This window comes from Corythoichthys intestinalis, chromosome 14 (assembly GCF_030265065.1).
Source record: "Corythoichthys intestinalis isolate RoL2023-P3 chromosome 14, ASM3026506v1, whole genome shotgun sequence".
In the NCBI taxonomy this organism is placed as follows: Eukaryota; Metazoa; Chordata; class Actinopteri; order Syngnathiformes; family Syngnathidae; genus Corythoichthys; species Corythoichthys intestinalis.
Genome location: NC_080408.1, coordinates 46,376,958 through 46,400,452, shown reverse-complemented (window position 1 = coordinate 46,400,452; position 23,495 = coordinate 46,376,958). Strand labels below are relative to the sequence as shown.

Below are 23,495 nucleotides of genomic sequence, written 5' to 3'. Positions count from 1 at the left end.
AAAACGAACAAAGACTGCACTATCTGCAAAATAAGTACGTTAATTAGATACTTTTTAAGAAGAATAAACCTTTTCTGTGAATGTCGGTTTCAAAACAGAATTACGGATCCGCCCATCCACCTAAGTCTGGGTAGGCGGTACTCTGTGAATTTGTCCTCCTTGTCATTGGTTATTTTTCTTGTGACGCCATATGATCGACAGCGCAACTAACGGTCCCCCCCCACTTTTTCAGTTCAAGGATGTGAGTCAAGTCTGTCTCGTGCAAGCAACCATGGCAAGACGGTAAGCAAAATTAGACTTACAAATTGAAGAAAAACATCACATTTTCTTAACTTTTATGGTTCATCAAGACTTGGAAACTTTATTGACTCTCTAAATAACATTTATTTCATGTAAACGAGCCTGTAGGGGCTGTTTGAAGAGACTTTAACAGAATTGTTTGCTTCTTGCAGAAGAAAAAAGTGGTGTTTTTTTTTCACTTCCTTTTACAAACAGTTGCCCAGCTGCTCTTGTACAATGGATTGCTTTGAGAGTGTTTGGCGTTAGTGGATTGGTTTGTGTCAAGGTCTGCTGGTGATTAAAGATTACACAACACAAGAAACAAAAGACCAGAGTCAATAGATAACAATCCACCCTCTCAAAAAGGGGGGCTGTTTTCCAGAAATGGAAAGTGATATTTTGACGATTTTCCTCAAGAATTAGATGGACAAATGAACATTTTACGAGAGAAAACAAATGTATCCAAGATAATATTCTGAAAAATAAATGGTGCAATGTTAGGGAATGTGTTACAACATGAAATTGTATTTCTAAGGAAGCCTCCTTTATTCATCAAAATTTCATGCAAATAAGTGGAAACAATACTTCATACATCAGAGGATTCAATAAAGTATTTTTGAATGGGGGAAAAACCTTAAACTAAAATATTGCAATTTGAGGGGAAAAAAGTGACCAGAAATTCGTATCTAGCAAAAGAGAGAAAAGAACATGTTAACCCTTTAATGCCTGCAATATGAAGCAATTGTCAGAGTGTCACAAAATTTGAAAAGTAAGGTCTTAACGAAACCTTTTTTCAAGTTTGAAAAAAGAAAAGGTTCCTCATGGAACCTGCAAATGCATGAGTTGACTTGCATCCCTTTTTTTTTTTTTTTTTTTTTTAATAAGAAAGCTATTTCAAAATTCTGAATTAGTCTCAAAATCATGAAATTCTAAGTGTATCAAATGTGATACATTTGGCAAGAAGGGGTTAACAGGGGTGAAAAAGTGAAATAAAAGGTTAAGTCACATGCACAGTAAATAATAAAACTTCCAAAAACGGATGCTAATTTCAGATTTTAAGTAAGCAGAAGTCTGTTTGTTATTTTAAGTAATTCACCAATCAAGTCCAATCTTATCTTTTCAAATTATGCTTACTTGAGTTTTTTGGAAAAATGACAGAATAATAAATGTGGCGCCAGGACCTTGGGAAAACGCTTGCAGGCGTAAGCACAAAAAACAGTAGGGGGCGCTCCCCTCTTTTCTTTGGGAAGCCCTTGATCAGTTGCAATTCCGAACAGGTGCGGCAGTGGAGGACGCCAGAAAAATAATGCGTTCGGCGGTCGGCTGACTTTTAATCGCCATATAAAGCAATACACGGTGGATGGTAATATTTTCCTTTATTTAAATAAATATCTGAAGTTATTGTTCTAATTAGTGCTGTCAAATCAACTTGGGCATTTAATTTTAGTGTCCAGGCAGTGTTGATAATCTTTTAGCCTATCAATTAATTAGGTTCATATTCGTGAGAAATGTAGCCCTGACCCCGGTTCACCCAATCTGTTTGGTCTTATTAGTGTACTGTCTCCAGCAGAAAGTGTACATGCAAGTTATACTCTTATATCCTCCCTCCCAATGTTGAGACCAAACCTACGCCCTTGAATCTTGCTTTAAAGAGCATACGACACGAGAAAAAAAGTCTTAAATGGCATTATTATGTAAATTAGAATCATATTTTGAGACGATTCGACTATATACAACAATTTAGCAAAGCACAGATGACGAGAAATTAGTCTTTTAATCTGCCGGTTAGCCACGCCTACCATTATAGGGCTTTAGCGTCCCCAACAGGTGGATGACGTCAGCGGTAGACTGGGCTCATCGGTTTTACTATTCAGCCCATTGAAGGGGGAATTATTCAGAACGAGGAAAACGCGACGAAGAGAGCGGCAAAATGTCATTGTTTCTGTCTCTTTACTTCAATATTTTTACAGGACATTCTTTTTATCCAAGTATTTTCCCCAATAGCTATATAAATGGCTTGAGAAGGACCAGTCAGCCCGTCGAGGAAGAACTATTCACAACGAGGAAAACGCGACGAAGAGAGCGGCAAAATGTCATTGTTTCTGTCTCTTTACTTCAATATTTTTACAGGATATTCTTTTTATCCAAGTATTTTCCCCAACTGCTAAATAAATGGCATGGTCATGACAAATAACAGTCTTGTGCTGAATGGAATATGAAATAATAAAAATGCATTTATTCAGGAAGACATGGCAAAATTACTCCATAATGGTCAAAACTGTCGACTTCACCTTTACTGTCGCACCTCCCGAACGATGTTTTATAACACCTAAATCAGACAAATGTAATTTCCCTTCCCCGGCTTCGGAGAATGTAAACAAACCAGAAGGCGTGACAGCTAGCCGACATGCTAACCCGAACCGAGTGATGTTTCAAAGTCTTCGAAGCGGAAAATCACATATAACTATCCTGGATTATTTGACATGACAACCCGGTTGTCGATTGTCTTTGCGGATCGGCAAACCGCCCGGCGGAGAGCAATTTACAGTTCGTTCCCCGGAGGAGGGTGGCTGGAGTTGTTGTGCAGCTAACGTGCTGCTGCTAATGAACATTAGGAGAGCTTTTTACATGCCTATCAATGATCAAACGTAAGTAGTCCTTCATTTAAAGGAAGTTTGTAGTGTTTACTTTGTATTCGTATTTGACATAATACAAAACAAGATGTTTACTCACTTCCTCGTAAGTCCAATGGTCCCACAGTAGTAGGGCTTGGCCAATATCCACGGTGAATGGGAACCTTTTGAAACTCCAAAAAGGCGCATACGCCTCTCCCTCATACAGAATGATTTTTCTGCAGCCGTTTGGCTGGCGTGATGCGAAAAATAAACGTATTAATCCGCAAAATCAGCTGAATCCTTCGTCCTCATATACAACAGTACACTGTAGCGTGAAGAGGACGTCTTCTACCGTACACGTCACAGCGCCCTCCTCCTCAATGCAAGACCGAAGCCGGAAGTCACTCATTTTCATGGCGCGGGATTAAAAAAACTAAAGAAAAATAGCGATCGCTTCCACACACATCCAAGCGGCCCATATCATTCAGGGGCATAAAATACCGCGTGTATCATGAAATAAACATGCTTTTTCGTGTCACAGGCACTTTAAAAAAGTAATTACAGTTACAAATTACTTCTCCCAAAACGAGAAGTTGAGTTAGTAACTCATTTACCTCATTGTAAAAATAGTTACACAGAAAAGTAACTGAAGTCATGTTCTACACGTTACTACATGTTACAGTCTATAACATTTTTCACATCAAATATGTTAATATTAACCGTGGTTTGACTTTCGGGGCAGGGGGCACAATATGTTGATGACCCCGAAACGCAGTGTCAGCAATAAAATTAACTTACAAGAATATTTATAATTATAAGTTGAAAATGAGCGTTTTTTTGTTTCCCATCATCCTTGAGTGGAATTCTAAAATCAGGCTGCCTAGGCTATACTTCTCCCCAAGATCGTCATCCACTGAATATGGTAAAGCCACAGGTGTCGTGCCAATGTAGTTACCCCACTCTGGGTGGAGCCACTGCACTGCACTGATTTGCTTGATTTCTGTGTTTCGGTGATGTTATCTATGAGGTTTTAAAACCTGGCACATCCATTTAAAAAATCCTTTTTTTCTGTCGTATACCATAACATACGTACTGAACGTTAAAAAAGGCAATGTTTCACTGTTTTACTCGTAGGATGACCTATAACTGTTCTTTCTGTAATCAAGTCCTGTATGGAGTTTCTCCAGTTTAGTAAATGTCGATGTCCAAAATATATAACTGTGGTTCTTTTCTGGCTTCAATTAATTGTTTAAGTCGACAACCCACATAATTAATGAGTGTATACGCGCTCCCGCTGCCAGGGGACAATTTTTTTTTACATTGGTAAGACACCGGTGGTGGTTCTGGTGTACAATTAGAGTCTTTAGTGGGGCAAATTGAAACTCCGCTCACCATTTTGATGGTGGTCTCTAATGTTTCATGGTCCACATTGTCAATCCTCGGTTCTTGCGCAGTAGTTGTTGTCGCTTCTAAAAGCTTAAGGTTTGAAAAAAAAAAACATCTTGCCATTTCGGTCCTCGGGTGGTTTTGGCTAAGCAAACCAGAATAATTTTGACCCATTATATCTTTTTTTGTTCATTTCATTCATTTTTGTTTTTTGTTTTGTTTTTTTACAACTTTTATAGATAATATTTGACCAGAAAATGCTTAATTTTAGTATCATTTACTGTATAGGAAAGTCAATTACATGAAATGACACTTTTCCCCGAAAATCTGCTTATGATATTACCTGACTGAATTGAATGGATTTTATCATTAAAAAAAAAAACATAGGTCACACTTTTTACAATTTGTTTTAAATTTCACCTATATAAAAGTGTAATGGTATATAAGCTAGAGGTGGGAATCTTTGGGCACCTAACGATTCGATTATAAATCGATTATTGATGCCCCCCTCCCCCCATTTTTGAAAAAAAATGTTTTGTATATTTGTTCCAAAATTGTTCAAAAATCCTCTCAGGCTAAATAAACCAAACTACTATTTTAGTATCAAGTTACCGGTTAAAAACAGTAAATAAAATACCCAAGTCCCCATTCTGTATCAGCAGCTTTAAACTACATTCAATTAATTTAATGTTGTGAATCAACCGTTAAAGTTGTTAAAATTGCGCCCGTTATTCCATAATTTCCCTCATGTCTACTTTCGACATGTGAAGGTTTTAAAACTGTTTCATCATTTAAAGATAGATTCAAGTCAAGATTTTGCCTATTTAGGGGTATTTTAGATAAAAAGTAATTAAGTTCTCTACAACAGAGCCTTCTAGAGAAGTGTTGTTGTCAAGAAGCTTTAAGATGGCGCCTATTTACTGGCGCGGGAAAGTCTGTCATTTCACATCTAGTCTAGATATATTTGATATCTACCATAGCCGTATGTTGCCGTATGTTTGTAGCAACTAGCAACTGGGCACTGTTTGTAGCGGCTGACGGCCGCAGTCAGGTATTATTGTTTTTTTTTAACTAGCGGCATTAGCTGCACATGATATTTACATTGCGTCCCGAAGACCGCGCTGACTGCGTTTTATTTCCGCTTTACCTGGTATAATTCAATAATCGGAATTTGAATGTTTGTGAATCGTTCTCGAATCTTCCACGGCCAAATCGCGAATAATCTAAGAACCGGAAATTTTGCACGCCTCTAATATAAACTTTAACTTTCAAATTCTGTGAGAGAAAAGCCATTTTTCCTGTTGTACTGAACCGTGATGTGAGTGTATCGTCACACCCCTAATATATATTAAGATATATTTTTTAATATTTCGGTGAAGCTCTGAAGATCCATCTCCCATCTTTGCTCCAGTTGTTTTGATTAAAAAACATCACACAAGGTTTATTGATACGTCGTTTGAGAAAAGTTTAGGGCAAGTGACTATTTTTGGTAATAAAAAAAAAATTGTTATACAGCCCCTAGCAAAAAGTATGGAATTACCAGTCTCGGACGAGCACTCACTCAGACATTTCATTATGTAGAATAAATTCAGTTAAAAAGCTTGAAAAATATAACGAATTAGTTCAAAAGTGCCACTCTTTAGCATTCAGAAACACTAAAAGAAATGAATAAAAAACATTGTGGTTGTCAGTAAATGTTACTTTTATAGAGCAAGTGCAGGGAAATATAGAATCACTCCATTCTGAGGCAAAATATATGGAATCATGAGAAACAAGGAAATAACAAGCAAAACACATCTCTAGTATTTGCACCACCTCTGGCTTTTATGAAAGCTTGCAATCTCTGAGGCATGGACTTGATGAGTACTGTTCATCAATTTGGTGCCAACTCTTTTTGATTGCAGTTGCCAGATCATCCTTGCAGGTCGGAGCCTTGCTGTGGACCATTTTTTTCAATTTCCACCAAAGGTTTTCAATTGGGTTGGAATCTGGGCTATTTGCAGGGCATGACATTGATTGGATGAGTCTTTCGCCAAGGAATGCTTTAACAGTTTTAGCTTTGTGGCATGATGCATTGTCATCTTAGAAAATGATAAACATATTTTCAATTGAAGGGATAAGAAAGCTGTCTAAAATTTCAATGTAAACTTGCATTTATTGAAGATTTAACCACAGCCATCTCCCCAGTGCCTTTGCCTGACATGCAGCCCCATATCATCAAGGACTGAGGGAATTTTGGTGTTTTCTTCAGGCAGTCATCTCTGTAAATCTCACTGGAAAAGCACCAAACAAAAGTTCCAGCATCATCACCTTGTCCAATGCACATTCTTGACTCATCACTGAAAATAACCCTCATCCAGTCATTCACAGTCCACAATTGCCTGTCCTTAGCCCATTACAGTCTTGTTCTTTTCTGTTTAAGTGTCAATGATGGTTTCCTTTTAACTTTCATGTATGAAAATCCCATTTCCTTTAGGCGATTTTGCACAGTTCTGTCACATGCCTTGACTCCAGCTTCCTCCCATTTCTTCATTTGTCTTTTACATCTGTTTTCAAGACATATGGCCTTTAGTTGTTTGTCATGACGTTAGGATGTCTTCCTCGGTCTACCAGTGTGCTTAACTTTAACAACCTTGCCATGCTGTTTGTACTTGGTCCAGATTTTGGATACAGCTGACTGTGAACAGCCCACATCTTTGGCAACCATACGTGTAGCGTTACCTTCTTCAAGAAGTTTGATAATCCTCTCCTTGGTTGTAAGAGACATCTCTCTTGTTGGAGCTATGATTCACGCGAATCCACTTGGTCCAGCAGACCCCCAAGGTGTGATAACTGCACTGTTTTAACTGCTGACAAACGAGCAGATCTAATCTGAGGCAGGGGCCCAATTAAGGAAAGGAAATTGACTGGGTGTGTCTGTTTTCTACTCAAAATGGAGTGATTCCATATTTTTTTCTTCAGAATGGAGTGATTCTATATATTTTTTCCCCTGCACTTGCTCTATAAAAGTAACATTTGCTGACCACCACAATGTTCATTTCTGTTAGTGTTTCTGAATGCTAAGGAGTTGCACTTTTGAACTAATTCATTATTTTTTCAAGCTTTTTATCTGAGTTTGTTCTACATAATAAAATGTCTGAGTGAGTGCTCGTCTGAGACTATTGATTCCATACCCTTTTCCCTTTTTCTATCACGTTTTTTGAAGGCTGCACTTAATGGCACTTCAGCTCGCAATTCAGTTTGACTTGAAGGTAGTTCGTTAGTGTGTCCAATTATAAATGAAAAAGGTCAATTGATGAAATTAACTTACCGATGCAATCTTTGAGTCAGGGAACATTGGCGACAAATTGGCAGAATAAAATCTCCGCTTTTGTTACTTTCCATTCTGCAGACTGCATCTTTATGATCAGTGTTGTTAATCTTAAAAAAAAAAAAAAAAAAGTTATTACAGTTACGAATGACTTCTCCCAAAAATTTAGTAACTCAGTTACCTGAATGTAACAGTAATTAATTACTTGGCAAAGTAACTAGTGTTACCTTTCATGTGTTTTTTTTTTCCCCAACCCCCCCCCCCCCCAAAAAAAACATAGTAACCTTTGCTATGTTTGGAAGTTATTTAGTGCTGTGAATCAACTGTTAAAGTTGTTAAAATTGCTCCCGTTTTAGCATTAGTTCCCTTCTGTCTACTTTCGACATGTGAAAGTTTTAAAACTGTTTCATCATTTAAAGATAGATTCAAGTCAAGTTTTTGCCGATTTAGAAGAATTATAGATAAAAAGTTAGGTTTGCTAGGAAGGTTCGCTACAACAGCCTTTCTGAGAAATCTACTGCTTTCAGATGGCGGCTGTTTACTAACGCCGCCGAGTCTGTCATTTTGCATTTAGTTCTATATGCATGAGATATCTAGTATCGCATCAAGTGGGCGTAGATTGTAGGCTGTTGGCTACAGTCAGGAAATATTGGAGCCACCTAGCCTTGCATCGCGTTTGCAATAGCGTCACAACTCTTCCCACTCTCGCTCTTTCCGTGTCTGACTTTTCTTGTGTTATTCAACCAACGTAGTAACGCATGGTAACCCACATTGTCTTGTTGCCGAAACGGTGACAAAATCCGAACTGAGAAAAAAAAAACATCATGCATGAAAATCATAGATTTTGAACGTACGGCGTAGTACACATTTAAAAATCAGTGCTCAGTTGTACAAATTACGCCTAAACCGTACAACTTGACAGGTATGTAGTAATTAGATTACTCTCTATTGACAAAAATAACACCATTAGTAACGCTGTTATACTCTAACGCCGTTATTAACACTGCCAATAAGACACTATTTTCAAGTTTCATGATGATATGGGACAAAGCACGTCTCTTGAATGCTCAATCCGTTTTTCAAAGAATGGCTGGCAATCCTTGGTAGTAGTATTAGTTTAAAGTGACATTAAAAGAGACTTGCTGATACCTGTAGAAACCCTGTTAAACTTCTTTTTTTCAGTCAAGTAGCCACTCAGGAGCTTTCTGAGGTATTAAACCAACTGTGGCGTCTGGATGTCAATCGCCTCAAGCCAGGCACTGATTACATCATTGCTCCTCAGGCAGGTGACCTCACCTGCCAATCACATGACATGAATACATCTTGTGTCCACTTTCCTATTTGGTACATCCGAGTGAGTTTAACATCTTTTGTCATTTCACTTTCCAGGGGCGAGCCGGCTATGTTGCTCAGGGCAGCAACGTAGCAAGGGACCGAGCTCGGGAGCCGCTCTTCAAGTATGTCAATGAAGACAAGCTGAAGAGCATGAAAACATATGCACGTACGTCATTTTTTATTTTCAACTCATTTACGACAATGGTTTAAAAAAAATCGACCGCTAATCGATGATGAAATGAATCGACAACTATTTTGATGGGCGAGTCATCTTTAAAGACATTTATTTTTTTTGCCTCTAAACAGCAAGTATTTTATATTTTATCAATTCATTTGCTGCCATTGGCGGGGATGGACGTCTACTCCATTTGAACTGGGAGGGGTTCAAAATTGGATGTTTTCTAGTGAAGGACTTCTTTAAATTCACAACAGAAGGATGGACAAGATGACGAATCAACATCTTTCATCGTAAATGGCACTGAAAGCGTAAAAAAATTAAAGGGGGGGGTTCGTTTTTTAATTATTTTTTTCGATTTTTGTTGATAAAACAGATATGAGAGAAAAAAATTAGAGTAAAAATATCAGTTTTCATGTTTTTTTTTTTCATTTTGCATTTTAAAAAAGGACTTTCACAACAAACAGGAAAAAACATTTTTTACACTCTGACTTTTCTCGTGTCATTCAACCAACATAGTAACGCATAGTAACGCACGCCTTTCCCACCTCAGTAACTGTAACGGCGTTGCCAAAATGAGAAAATTAGATTGCACACTACTGAAAAAAATAATGCCGTTATATTCTAACGCCGTTATTAACAACACTGGTCGTCAGTTAAAATCGTGTTCATCAAGGCGAAGGCGAGACCTCAGGTCCCTTAAGTTATTGCCAACAATCACGGTCTGCCTCAACAGTTCCGCCATTTGGCGCCAGATGACATCCACCTTTCTCCATCCTTCCTCAGACTGAACCGTGTGTCCACGGAGCAAGTTCTCAGTCTGAGCATTGACTTGGTCTTGCAAACCCTTGAGTTGCACCGCTTGATCCATGGTCAATTTGTCGATTTCTTTGAACGCTGCCATCTTGGAAACTTTCTGGTAGAGCATGGCGCCTCCCAAGCCAAGCAGAAGGAACCCCACGACTGCCACTATCTTCCACGGGTAGGACAGTGAGACAGGCGGGCTTCCAGTGATCCCGTGAATCTCTCGCGAAGCCCGCCCGCCGCAGAGGTCTCATCCGGGGAAGACTGCTCTCCTGGGACACCGTTTCTTGTTGAGAAAATCTTGTCAATTGCGCTGAGAGACCAACTAATCCATTTTCGTATGAGAATAGGTTATAGTCTTCATCTTCAAAGTACAAACCGGATTCGGTTGAAGTTGGGAAATTGTGTAAAATGTAAATAAAAACAAAATACAACGATTTGAAAATCCTTCTCAACCCATATTCAATTGAATACACTACAAAGACAACCTATTTAATGTTCAAACTGATAAACTTAATTGTTTTTTGCCAAATAATAATTAACTTAGAATTTCATGGCTGCAACACGTCCAGTAGAAGTTGGGAAAGGCGGCAAAAAATACTGAGAAAGCTGAGAAAAGCTCATCGAACACCTATTTGGAACATCCCACATGTGATCAGGCTAATTGGGAACAGGTGGGTATCATAAAAGGAGCCTCCCCAAACATGTTCAGTCATTCACAAGCAAGGATGGGGCGAGGTTCACCACTTTGTCCACAACTGCGTGAGAAAATATTTGAACAGTTTAAGAACAACATTTCTCAAAGCAAAATTCCAGGCAATTTTGGGATTTCAACATCTACGGTCCATAATATCATCAAAAGTTTCAGAGAATCTGGTGAAATCAATGCACATAAGCGCCACGGCCAGAAACCAAGACTGAATCACCGTGACCTTCAATCCCTCAGATGGCACTGGTTTAAAAACCGACATGAGCGTGTAAAGAATATCACCAAATGGCACAGGAGTTTATTTTATAATCAATCCCATCCAACAAAATGATGGTCATATCGTAAAGATGTCCCGATCGATCGGCATCCTGATCGATCGGGTCCGATCACGTCATTTTCAAAGTATCGGAATTGGCAAAAAAATATCGGACATGCCTTTTTTTAATATATATATATTTTTTCTAATTAAATCGTTTTCTTATTGTATTTAACGTTACATAATACGTTACACTCATTCAGAGTCTTTAGGCTTAAGGTAGGGTTATCAAATTTATCCCGATAACGCATTTAATGCATGCGCTGCACGACCCACTCACGCATTGGTGCGCTCAAATTGTAATGGCGCCGTTTTACTTTTACAGAGAGTTAAAAGGCAGCGTAAAATGAGTAGAGTGAATTTTGGCAGCCGTTGGAGCCTTCGAAGTTAACTAAAGCTTTACAATCCCTCTCCCTACGATTAGAAATGTCGTGGGAAGCAATGTGGAAAAGCAAAGGAAGTAATTGAGCTTTTTCTTAACACCCTATGTTATTTCCCAACGCAGAGAAGATATATCAATTGGTAGCACTACGCATAGTCATGGTTGCACTTCCCATCATGCATTTGGGCAGAAGTTAAATGCCTGAATTATCATTCACTGAAAGCTCATAAAAATCCAGTAGATGGCAATATTTAGTCACAATATACAGTCACATCTGGCCTTTAAGAATTACAAGTCTTTCTATCCGTGGATCCCTCTCACAGAAAGAATGTTAATAATGTAAATGCCATCTTTAGGATTTATTGTCATAATAAACAAATACAGTACTTATGTACTGTATGTTGAATGTATATATTAGTCCGAGTTTTATTCATTTTTTTCTTAATGCATTGCCAAAATTTATATGATTGGGAAAAATTATCGGGAATGATTAGAATTGAATCGGGATCGGGAAATATCAGGATCGGCAGATACTCAAACTAAAACGATTGGATCGGGAGCAAAAGAACATGATCGGAACAACCCTAATAGTAAGCCTTTTTTTCATGAAAAAAATAAAACAACATCGGTATGAAATTTCGTTGTTTAATTTTGCTATTACATATGTTTTTTTTTGTTTTTGTTTTTTAAATACTGTACAAACACAAATGTTCACTATCGTATCGTTTTCACTCTGTATCGAACTGTATCGTTCTTAAACTGTATCGAATCGTATCGAATCGCTTGGCCTTAAAAATGTATCGTTTTTTTAATTGAATCGTAACCTGTGTATCTAGATACATATCGAATCGGCTTCATGCCAGAGATTCCCAACCCTAGTATATATGCGACATACCACATTTCATAGATATATACATCCCTACTAGATCAGTGATTTTCAACATTTTTGGAGCCAACCCAGGTATGTTATCGGCAACACTTTATCTGAATGCTTCTCAATGCCACTGTCATAATGACATAATCGTGACATATCTGTTATGAACATGTATGACAGATGTCATCGAGAAGGCCAATAGATGACACCAGATGTCCTCAAGTGTCATCAAACGTAACAATGTTCTGAATGACACTGAGTGCCTGTCATTAGCATTCATATTCATGAGAGGTGTCATGTCATAATTATTGGTCTTATGACTGTATCAAAAGAAGCATTCAACTAAAATGAAACAAAAAATGTACAGTATGTATATATATATATATATATATATATATATATATATATATATATATATATATATACACACAGAGGCGTAGCGTCCCATTAGGCATACGCAGGCAATTGCCTAGGGCCCCCGGCCAGCAGGGGCCCCCAGAGGGTCAACAGATTTAGCGCACACAGCTTTACTGCACTGTCGAAGCTACAAGTGTTGGGAGTGTTTCAATACCATGGAATCATTTGGCAGATTATCTAACGATTCTGTTATCGATCCCAATCAGCATTAACCATGTCATGTAGATTATACATGTTTAAGAAAGTCCAGTCAGCTATTAACACCACATGATTGTTTAAAAAGTGACTCACCAAGTACTCTCTGTAAAGTCCTTGCTGAGTTGTTTTACGTTGATTTTCAAGAAACTGTGATTTTTCCAAGAAAGTCTATTAATGGGTCTATCGTATTCCTCGTTGAATACTCTATAAGAAAAATATAAAATATATGCATCTAAAATAATCCTAAATGATTTTATTAGCAATTTTAATACTCCTTTTAGCAAGGTTCCTTGGGTATGCGTACGTTCCCATAGCAACCAGTCCTGTTGTTATCCTACGTCACAAGCGCTGCGTATTCTGGGAGCAAGAATAGGCGTAAGGTGTGCATTTCGAGCAGAGGACGGCCACCTGATGTGTGTGTCCATGAACGAATGTAAGTACATCCATATGAGTCGGTGTAAAGTGCTTAGTTTTCACCACTTTTATGGCCAAGATGACCGCACGTGCACGCAGCGCGCACTCGCACCCCCCACCTTTGTGTTCATTATACTGCGCGAGTGACGTGACTCAGTGAGAGTGGGTGGCGATCTGGCCTTTTTTTAATTGGCAAAATGAGGAAAAGTTATCCTTCTGGAAGCGAAAAAAGAAACAAAAAAGCAGAAGAGGAGAAAAGGAAGCAAGACAGCGGTGAGTGTACCATGTTATTGTAGTTTTATGTCCTAGTGTAGTAGTCGAAGCACTGCAGACTGGTAGTAGTAGTATTTTTATGTCCTAAACCAATTAACTGCCTTGACTTGTTGTATCTAGCTTGTTAGCGTTTGCTAACAGCATTGCAGCATGCTAGCGTTTCTCCATACATAAAGATGTTACCTAGAACATAAAATCAGTGTTTAGAGTCAACATACACACTGATCAACCAAACTGATAAGATGTTACATGATTCACTTCTGTGCCAGTAGACCCCTTATGATGAGCAACATTAATGAACCCCAGTTTCCCTTGCCCGGACGCGGGTTACCGGGGCCCCCCTCTGGAGCCAGGCCTGGAGGTGGGGCTCGAAGGCAAGCGTCTGGTGGCCGTGCCTGTCACCATGGGGCCCGGCCGGGCTCAGCCCGAAAAGGCAACGTGGGTTCCCCTTCCCATGGGCTCACCACCTGTGGGAGGGGCCAAAGGGGTCGGGTGCATAGGGAGTTGGGCGGCAGCCAAAGGCGGGGGCCTTGGCGTTCCGACCCCCAGCTGCTGAAGCTAACTCTTGGGACATGGAATGTCACCTCTCTGGCAGGGAAGGAGCCTGAGCTGGGTTGTGAGGCAGAGAAGTTCCGACTAGATATAGTCGGACTCTCCTCCACACACAGCTTGGGTTCTGGTACCAATCCTCTCGAGAGGGGTTGGACTCTCTTCCACTCTGAAGTTGCCCATGGTGAGAGGCGGCGGGCAGGTGTGGGCATACTTATTGCCCCCTGGCTTGGCGCCTGTATGTTGGGGTTTACCCCGGTAGACGAGAGGGTAGCCTCCCTCCGCCTTCGGGTGGGGGGACGGGTTCTAACTGTTGTTTGCGCTTATGCACCGAACAGCAGTTCAGAATACCCACCCTTTTTGGAGTCCTTGGAGGGTGTGCTAGAGAGCGCCCCCTCTGGGGACTCCCTCATTCTCCTGGGGGACTTCAACGCTCACGTGGGCAATGACAGTGAGACCTGGAGGGGCGTGATTGGGAGGAACGGCCCCCCCGATCAGAACCCGAGTGCTGTTCTGTTATTGGACTTCTGTGCTCGTCACGGTTTGTCTATAACGAACACCATGTTCAAACATAGGGGTGTCCATATGTGCACTTGGCACCAGGACACCCTAGGCCGCAGTTCGATGATTGACTTTGTAATCGTGTCATCGGACTTGCGGCCGCATGTTTTTGACACTCAGGTGAAGAGAGGGGCGGAGCTGTCAACTGATCACCACCTGGTGGTGTGTTGGCTCCGATGGCGGGGGAAGATGCTGGCCAGACCTGGCAGGCCCAAACATATTGTGAGGGTCTGCTGGGAACGTCTGGCAGAATCCCCTGTCAGAAAGAGTTTCAACACCCGCCTCCGGCAGAACTTCTCCCTTGTCCCGGTGGAGGTGGGGGACATTGAGTCCGAGTGGGCCATATTCCGCACCTCCATTGTTGAGGCGGCCGATCAGAGCTGTGGCCGTAAGGTGGTTGGTGCCTGTCGTGGCGGCAATCCCCGAACCCTCTGGTGGACACCAGCGGTAAGGGATGCCGTCAAGCTGAAGAAGGAGGCCTATCGGGCCTTTTTGGCCTGTGGGACTCTGGAGGCAGCTGACAGGTACCGGCTGGCTAAGCGGACTGCAGCTTCGGCGGTCGCCGAGGCAAAACATGGGAGGAGTTCGGCGAGGCCATGGAAAACGACTTCCGGACAGCTTCGAGGAAATTCTGCCCCACCATCCGGCGCCTGAGGAGGGGAAAGCAGTGCACCATTAACACTGTGTATAGTGAAGATGGTGTACTGCTGACCTCGACTCGGGACGTCGTGAGCCGGTGGGGAGAATACTTCGAGGCCCTCCTCAATTCCACCGACACGCCTTCCTATGAGGAAGCAGAGTCTGGGGACTCCGTGGTGGGCTCTTCGATCTCTGGGGTTGAAGTCACTGAGGCGGTTGGAAAGCTCCTCGGTGGCAAGGCTCCGGGGGTAGATGAGATCCGCCCGGAGTTCCTAAAGGCTCTGGATGTTGTAGGGGTGTCGTGGCTGACACGTCTCTACAACATCGCGTGGACATCGGGGACAGTGCCTCTGGATTGGCAGACCGGGGTGGTGGTCCCCCTTTTTAAGAAGGGGGACCGGAGGGTGTGTTCCAATTATAGAGGGATCACACTCCTCAGCCTCCCTGGTAAAGTCTATTCAGGGGTGCTGGAGAGGAGAGTCCGCCGAGAAGTCGAATCTCGGATTCAGGAGGAGCAGTGTGGTTTTCGTCCCGGCCGTGGAACAGTGGACCAGCTCTACACCCTCGGCAGGGTCCTCGAGGGTGCATGGGAGTTCGCCCGATCAGTCTACATGTGTTTTGTGGATCTGGAGAAGGCGTTCGACCGTGTGCCTCGGGGAGTCCTGTGGGGGGTGCTCCGGGAGTACGGGGTACCGAGCCCCTTAGTAAGGGCTGTTCGGTCCCTGTACGACCGGTGTCAGAGTTTGGTCCGCATTGCCGGCAGTAAGTCGAATTCGTTCCCAGTGAGGGTTGGACTCCGCCAAGGCTTTCCTTTGTCACCGATTTTGTTCATAATTTTTATGGACAGAATTTCTAGGCGCAGCCGAAGCGTTGAGGGGGTCCGGTTTGGTGACCTCAGCATTGAATCTGCTTTTTGCAGATGATTTAGTGCTGTTGGCTTCATCAAGCCGTGACCTCCAACTCTCACTGGAGCGGTTCGCAGCTGAGTGTGAAGCGGTTGGGATGAAGATCAGCACCTCCAAATCCGAGACCATGGTCCTCAGTCGGAAAAGGGTGGAGTGCCCTCTCCGGGTCGGGGATGAGATCCTGCCCCAAGTGGAGGAGTTCAAGTATCTTGGGTTCTTGTTCACGAGTGACGGTAGGAGGGAGCGGGAGATCGACAGGCGAATCGGTGCGGCGTCTGCAGTAATGCTGACTCTGCACCGGTCCGTAGTGGTGAAGAAGGAGCTGAGCCGAAAGGCAAAGCTCTCGATTTACCAGTCGATCTACGTTCCTACCCTCACCTATGGTCACGAGCTTTGGGTCGTGACCGAAAGAACAAGATCCCGGATACAAGCGACCGAAATGAGTTTCCTCCGCAGGGTGTCCGGGCTCTCCCTTAGAGATAGGGTGAGAAGCTCGGTCATCCGGGAGGGACTTGGCGTCGCGCCGCTACTCCTCCGCGTAGAGAGGTGAGGTGGCTCGGGCATCTGGTTCGGATGCCTCCCGGACGCCTCCCTGGAGAGGTGTTCCGGGCATGTCCCACCGGCGGGAGGCCCCGGGGACAACCCAGGACACGCTGGAGAGACTATGTCTCTCGGCTGGCCTGGGAACGCCTTGGGATCCCGCCGGAGGAGCTGGTTGAAGTGGCTGGGGAGAGGGAAGTCTGGGCTTCCCTGTTAAAGCTGCTGCCCCCGCGACCCGACCCCGGAACAAGCGGAAGATAATGGATGGATGGATGGACTTCTGTGCCAGAATGTTATCCTTACTAAGTAAAAGCAATATAACTTACCATCAAGTCAGTAGAATACGGTATGTCTAAAGCCTTTATACATACACATGTGCATGTCCCCTTTACTTGCACACGCTCGAAAGGCCCCATGTTGCTTGTTGCCTTGGGTCCCCAGGGACCCTTGCTACGCCTCTGTATATATACACATGTACATTGATATGATGATATATGATTGATAATGATTTTACCTCACAAGTTTTAGTTGAACAAAAAGCTCTTATTCTACTGTATTCATGCCAATAGGAAGGTTAATTCTGTACTTTAAATTGATAAGCATTCATTGTTTTGCCTGTCACTAGACGTAGCCGGCTGGGTCACGAACCAATTCCGTTTCTACGCTGGCGACGTAACCCGAATTTCCGGAATTAACCCTTTAAGTACCCCTAAATTGATCAGAAAGGATAACAGGAAAGCTGTTTCAGAAGAACACTGCAGGAAGTACAAGCCTTTTAAAATGAGTGAAAGCCACTTTAAACCAAAGTCTACAGAGAGATGCCACCAATTACCGTAATTTTTGGACTATAAGACGCTACTATTTTTTCTTTCATTTTGAATCCTGCGGCTTCTAGTCCAGTGCGTCTTATTTGTTGATCTATTTTGGTTAATATGTGACACTTTATTTGACAGCGGCATCATAAGACTGTCAAAAGACCGTCATAATTATGACATGGCACTATCATGGGCATTACTGTATGCTTATTACAGATGTCATTAAGTGTCATCCGGCAAATTATGTCACTAACTCCCAGCTCTGATCTTTTACATCCATTCAAAAGTGAGATGATTTGTCAGATAACACCAAATGACATCTGTTATAAGCATTCATTAATGCTCATGACAGTGTCATGTCATGATTGCTTGTCAAATGATATTCTTATGGCGCCCCTGTCAAATACTGTGCTACCATTGCTATAGATAGCAATTAACAAAACAAGTAGAACAGTAATTGAAGAAATAATTAGCACAGAACATGAATTTTAATTGTTATTTACACCTGTAGCGCTGCAATGCATGCTAGGAGGCATGTTGGACAACAACAGTGTTGTCAGCAGAGGTTGACTGTCTCCCCTAAGGGAGTAGTGATGGCCAAATGAAGCTTCTTGAAGCAATGAAACTTTGCAGCCAATTGGTTCAAAGCTCTATAGTGGTTCATTTGGTCTTATGACAGTCACATGATGCCGCTGTCAAAGTGTTACTGGTTAATATCTTTTGGTGTAAATATCCCATAATACAGTGAGGACAGCTGCAGCTTTTAGTCCACTGAGGCTTATCTATAAACAAATGCCCCTTTCGTGTCACATTTGGTGGGTGGCGGCTTATAGACAGGTGCGCCATATCGTGCAAAAATTACAGTATGGCAGATCTAAATCCAAGTCTCTTTGCTCACAATTGGGCCAGCAAACTCGCAAAATAAAATTGAAACATCTGATCTGTGTGAACATCAGACTTCATCAACTTGCTGGACAACTACGAGATGTCCACGGGCGTGTCCGAATCGGTGACGCGAGAGGAACTTCGGGAGAACCGCAGGTTCCTGGACGCTATCCTGGAGACGGACGTCATGAAGGTGCAAAGACGGTACGACCGCTAATGTGCTGAGAAAGGTAAGCGTGTTTTGCTTTGCAGTGCGCTCATCAGTATCTGGTCGAGAAGAGACAGTCGCCACCTGATGTTGAGGGCTTCAAGAAGCAACTCTACGACATTTGGTTTCGTCTGTACCACCGTGACAGAAGTGGAGGGTGAGTGTTTATCCTGGAAAAACGACAGGAATTGCAAAAAATTGTGATCTTGTGCAGGGAGGACTCGTGCGGATTCGAACACGTGTTTGTTGGCGAGACCAAGCAGGGTCAAGAGATTACGGGCCTTCACAACTGGGTACAGTTTTACCTGCAAGAGAAGCACGGCAACATTGACTATAAAGGCTACAAAGCCAGAGACAACAAAAACACTGTAAGACAAGTTGTTTTAGAGTTTGTTTCTCAGATGATCAAGAAGGCTCTTTTTTTTTTTTCCCCCCAGCCTGACGAAGACGATCATGTGCTCAACTTGCAGTTCAGCTGGAAAGGCCTGCTCAAGCCAGTAGGGGGCTCCTTTGTAGGGGTGAGCCCCGAATTTGAGGTGGCGATTTTCACCATCGTCTTCCTGGCATCCGGAGACAAGAGCACCGCGCTGGAAGTGAAGGTGGATGAGTACGTGCTGGAGCTGGTGGTCCACAGACACGGACGCTCCATTGGGTCGTCTTACCCCAAGCTCCTCAGCAGCAACCACCGTGACTTGTAATTTGGTCGAAATTTTTTCCTTCTCAAAATACTCTACAGTTTATTCCCAAAAATTTCTACACACACAAATCTTTTTTTTCATGATATTAAATGTTTCAGATTAGGGTGGCCATATTTTGACTTCCAAAAACAGAGGCAACTTTGCACGGTCTCGAGATAGTTGTATCCAAGGGTGTAGGTTTGCGTCGGGACATAACACTACCAACTTTTCAGGATGCTGAAATTTTCCCCACCAACTTTGAAGCAACTTTAGTTAAATTATATAATTATAATTGATGATCATTATTAACGATAATCATATAAAGTGTCTTCCCATATGTTGCAAGAATAGAAATGACCCATTATTACTGTAATTTTCGCACCATAAGGTGCATCTGACTATAAGCCGCCACCCACCAAATCTGACACCAACGGCATTTGTTCAGAGATAAGCCGCAGCTGTCCTCCTGTATAATGAAATATTTACACCAAAAGATATCAACTCATAAGACTCATACTAAATGAACCCCCATGAAACCAATTGGCTGCAAAGCTTCATTGCTTCAAGAAGCTTCAATTTAGCTATCACTGTTCCCTTGGGGTAGACTGTCAACCTCTGCTGCCAACACTGTTGTCGTCCAACATGCTTCCTAGCATGTATTGCAGCGCTACAGATGTAAATAAATCAAAATTAATGTTCTGTGCTAATTATTTCTTCAGTTACTGTTCTAGTTGTTTCATTCATTGCTAGTTAGGGAATTTGGTAACACTTGATTTGACAGTGGCGCCATAAGACCATCATAATTATGACCTGACACTGCCATGAGCATTAATAAATGCTTTTGACAAATGTCATTTTGTGTCATCCGGCAAATTACCTCACTTTTGAACAGATGTAAAAGAAGATCTGAGCTGGACATAAATTGAGTTAGTGACATAATTTGCCGGATGACACTTAATGACATCTCTCATAAGCGTTCATTAATGCCCATGATGTCATTCTTATGACACTGCTGTCACATTGTTACCTATTAAACCAAATCAACAAATAAGCCGCACTAGACTATAAGCCTCAGGATTCAAAATGAGGGGGAAAAAAGTAGCGGCTTATAGTCCGAAAATTACGGTAAGTGAATTACTGTATTATGTTCAGACATACACTTACCCCTTTTCACCTGCAGAATGTGCCGGTCCATTTTTTCCCCCTCAAACGCACGTCTGATTGGCTGATGACTAGAACAAGCAAGCACGCACACTCACACAACTCCGACAGAAATACATGTCAACATGCCGCTTCCCCCACCCCTTTCAAAGACGAGAGATATTAGAATTTTTTTTTTTATGGCCAGCAGCCACTGTTAGTAAACGTCAATGTTGTGGAGGTGGGGAACATGCCATTAATTTTGCAACTGAAAGCCCAACCTGCATCACAATTAGCATACCATTAAACCGTGAACTTGCTAACCTGCAACTCGAATAGGAAGCAGATTAACGTGTCCTCCTGTAATGTATGTGTTTTCTACCATTAACGTTAATTCAATTGTGCATTTTTTCATTAATTAAAATATATTTTCTCCATCATTCATTGAAAAATTATTTGCAGCCTATGCAGACATTTCTTTAAAAAAATCACACAAAAACACAACCATTGTAAATTTCCTTGATATGAAGTTGGGATTTCCCCCATGAATTTATTTTACATTTTTGCATAGGCAACACAACAGCATATCTCTGAGAAATGTAGCCCTGACCCCCGTTCACCCAGTCTGTTTGGTCTTATAAATGTCCCGTTCCCAGCAAAAAGTGTATATGCAGGTTATGCTGTTATAGCGTCACTACCAATGTTGAGACCAAATCTACGCCCTTGGTTGTACCTCTACTTATGAAATTGATTCTGTCAGTAGACTCATTTTCCATGTAAATGTCCTGATCCATTCCAAGCCCCACCAAGTTCAGACATCTTTTATAAACAATTTTTACAATTGGATTATTGCACAATAATTGTATATATAGTAAAGAGTAAAAGCTACTCTCGTAAAGCTGTCAGAAACCTCATTGCCCGAGGGGCTAATGAAGAGGACGCTGGGAAACGCATGTACACATACAGTAGAGGTCCCTCTTCAGCAATCGGAGGCCCGGAAGATGCTAGGCAATAGCCAACGGCAGAGCAACTATAAGTTTGTTATGTTCAGTAAACTGGGAGCTACAAGTAGCAGCCCATACACTATTTTTGCCTTTCATATCCTGAAATTGTGTAACAAGAGGCAATATTTTCCTGCTGGGGCATGTCGTAACCTGAAAATTCCACACGTAGAGATGTTCATAAGTAGAGGTACCACTGTACTTAAAGGGATCCATGGATAGAAAGACTTGTATTTTTTAAAAGATCAACTGTATCATGATTTAAAATAATTTGATATTGAAACCCCTCTCGACGTTTTCGTTTTCATACAATTTGTAAAATTTAACTAGTTGGTGGCCATTGTTGTTGACGTCACAAGGTTACGCTGCCGGGCTTACAGAATGACTAGCGAGATAATCATGTCATCTGGTCAACCCTTTCAATTTGAACCTGAGAAGAAAAATTATGAGCATGACAGCAACGTCGATATTTCACAAAATGAGCAGGAAAAAAAGCAAAATGAACAGGAAAGACTGGATGAGACTAGACGAGAGTATGACAAAACTGGTGTTTTGCCAAAATGTGCTACACCGGCGAAATGTGCTACAAGAGGTGAATTTGACACCCAAAGAACTACCGTGCGCTTTCAGCTTGTTTAGATACAAACAGAAACATACTAAAGATTTTTTGCATTTTGTTCTATTATCCACTTCATTACAGGTAGTAACGGTTAAGTATATAGAATGATTCAAATTAGTTTATTCCGGTTTTACCCCAATTATAAAATTTAATGTGGCGTGTCAGTAGTGCTTGGAAGGGATTATGGCATTTTACATGTAAAACATATTTACTAAATTTTCAGGTTATGAGACAACTTCCAGAATCAATTCATGTAGTAAGTAGAAGTACCACGGTATAAGGCACATTTTTGAGAAACGAAGGCTTTTGGGTGCGCTTTAAAGTGCACAACATTGATAGCTACCTTTTTGTATTGAGAAACAGGTTTTTGTATACCATTTTAAGCATTCTGTAATAAAATACACCAGCTCTCATTTTTTTGTCCATATAGTGAAAGAACAGACAGAAAATAAGTAAAATCTTTTATTTCGATTTTTTTTTTTGATGATCCACTGTTAAATGTAACAGTTGTGACTGCTGTAAACATGCTTTGATATACAATGACTGTTTCAAGTTCAGAAACTCAACAGGCTTTTTCGCCATTATGGCTTTATCTTGCAATCTACATTACAGGTTTAATAGCCCCTTTCACACCAATTTTTCATGACTTCTGAATATTGTAACTAGCGCTCATAAATTAAGTCTTTTTTGCGCCTTTAGTAGTAAACAACATGGCTGTGACAGGAGTGAGACCTCTTCCACAGCAATCATTGGATTATTAGGCCAAGCGTGAGTGGGGGTTGACCACTGTCAAGTCTAAGTACTAGCCACATGCTATTTTAGATGTTATTAACTCGATGACGTCCATTGCTGTCAAAGGCACCAAAACAAAATTCAACTGCCAGTATTCCTGAAGTTGTGTAAGCGAAATTACAAACTTATTTTTAACAGTGTTACAAGAATGAAATGTGCTAGCTAAATTGTCATTGCAGATCATTATCATCTGCAAATGTACTTTTCGTTTCAGAATCAACTTTTGAATTTAGTCTAACTCAATGATTTTTTTTTTTTTTTTAACTGACATGTTAAATAATTCTTATGCACTTCCCTGTCACCCATGCAGTCAGTTATATATCATTTTAAATTGTACCGTAATTGGAGGATCAGTTCGACTTTATGCGTTTTTTTTTTTTGCTCTTTCCGCTGTAATGTGCTAATATATTACTCTGAGCCATGACATTTCATACAGCAACATGGATTACTTTGGTATGTTTAGTGCATAGACACCACTTGCGCTTGTACAACAGTCCTTAATGTGAGATGCTGACCACCGTGTGTCTTGCCGTTGTGCAAACATTCTCAAAGAATGCCTCCTGAGTATGGTTGGTCACTTTCCACCTGGCCGTCCGCAAAGCGCATTTGAAGACAAGTCGCTCTAGACGAGAAGCTTCGAGGGAGAGAAGTCATAAGAAAAGACATTGACGGAAAGG

At 41.5% G+C, this 23,495-nt stretch overlaps 2 protein-coding genes across 8 annotated transcripts in view; one reads left to right on the top strand and one right to left on the bottom strand.

Annotated features, from left to right (window-relative positions):
* Positions 1 to 229: 229 nt before the first annotated feature.
* Positions 230 to 22,481, top strand: LOC130929704 (uridylate-specific endoribonuclease C-like). Of its 3 annotated transcripts, none has more exons than XM_057857105.1 (7): positions 230 to 282; positions 8,773 to 8,872; positions 8,980 to 9,091; positions 18,453 to 18,574; positions 18,634 to 18,746; positions 18,804 to 18,957; positions 19,027 to 22,481. In XM_057857105.1, exons 1-7 carry the CDS (start codon positions 272 to 274, stop codon positions 19,285 to 19,287), a joined length of 873 nt encoding a protein of 290 aa, XP_057713088.1. In that variant the 5' UTR covers positions 230 to 271; the 3' UTR covers positions 19,288 to 22,481. The 3 variants fall into 3 exon arrangements, with proteins under 3 accessions (XP_057713088.1, XP_057713091.1, XP_057713090.1); XM_057857108.1 differs by having other exon boundaries at positions 265 to 282; positions 8,773 to 8,876; XM_057857107.1 differs by lacking the exon at positions 230 to 282 and adding an exon at positions 1,531 to 1,642 and having other exon boundaries at positions 8,773 to 8,876.
* The window catches only part of cc2d1b (coiled-coil and C2 domain containing 1B), a 40,608-nt gene continuing 37,872 nt past the window's right edge, over positions 20,760 to 23,495 (bottom strand). For 3 of the 5 annotated variants that reach the window (XM_057857101.1, XM_057857100.1, XM_057857102.1), the window contains one exon: positions 20,764 to 23,452. In XM_057857101.1, coding sequence (XP_057713084.1) covers positions 23,441 to 23,452 — 12 coding nt within the window. In that variant the 3' untranslated portion in view covers positions 20,764 to 23,440. Of the gene's footprint in view, positions 23,453 to 23,495 lie in introns of all 5 variants that reach the window. The other 2 variants (XM_057857104.1, XM_057857103.1) reach the window with 2 other exon arrangements.

Bases quoted from the DNA above. Each gene is read 5' to 3' on its own strand.
- LOC130929704 (XM_057857105.1), top strand. The intron at 9,092-18,452 runs GTACGTCATTTT...TGTGAACATCAG, and splicing joins GAGCATGAAAACATATGCAC to ACTTCATCAACTTGCTGGAC. The intron at 18,575-18,633 runs GTGCAAAGACGG...TTTGCTTTGCAG, and splicing joins TGGAGACGGACGTCATGAAG to TGCGCTCATCAGTATCTGGT.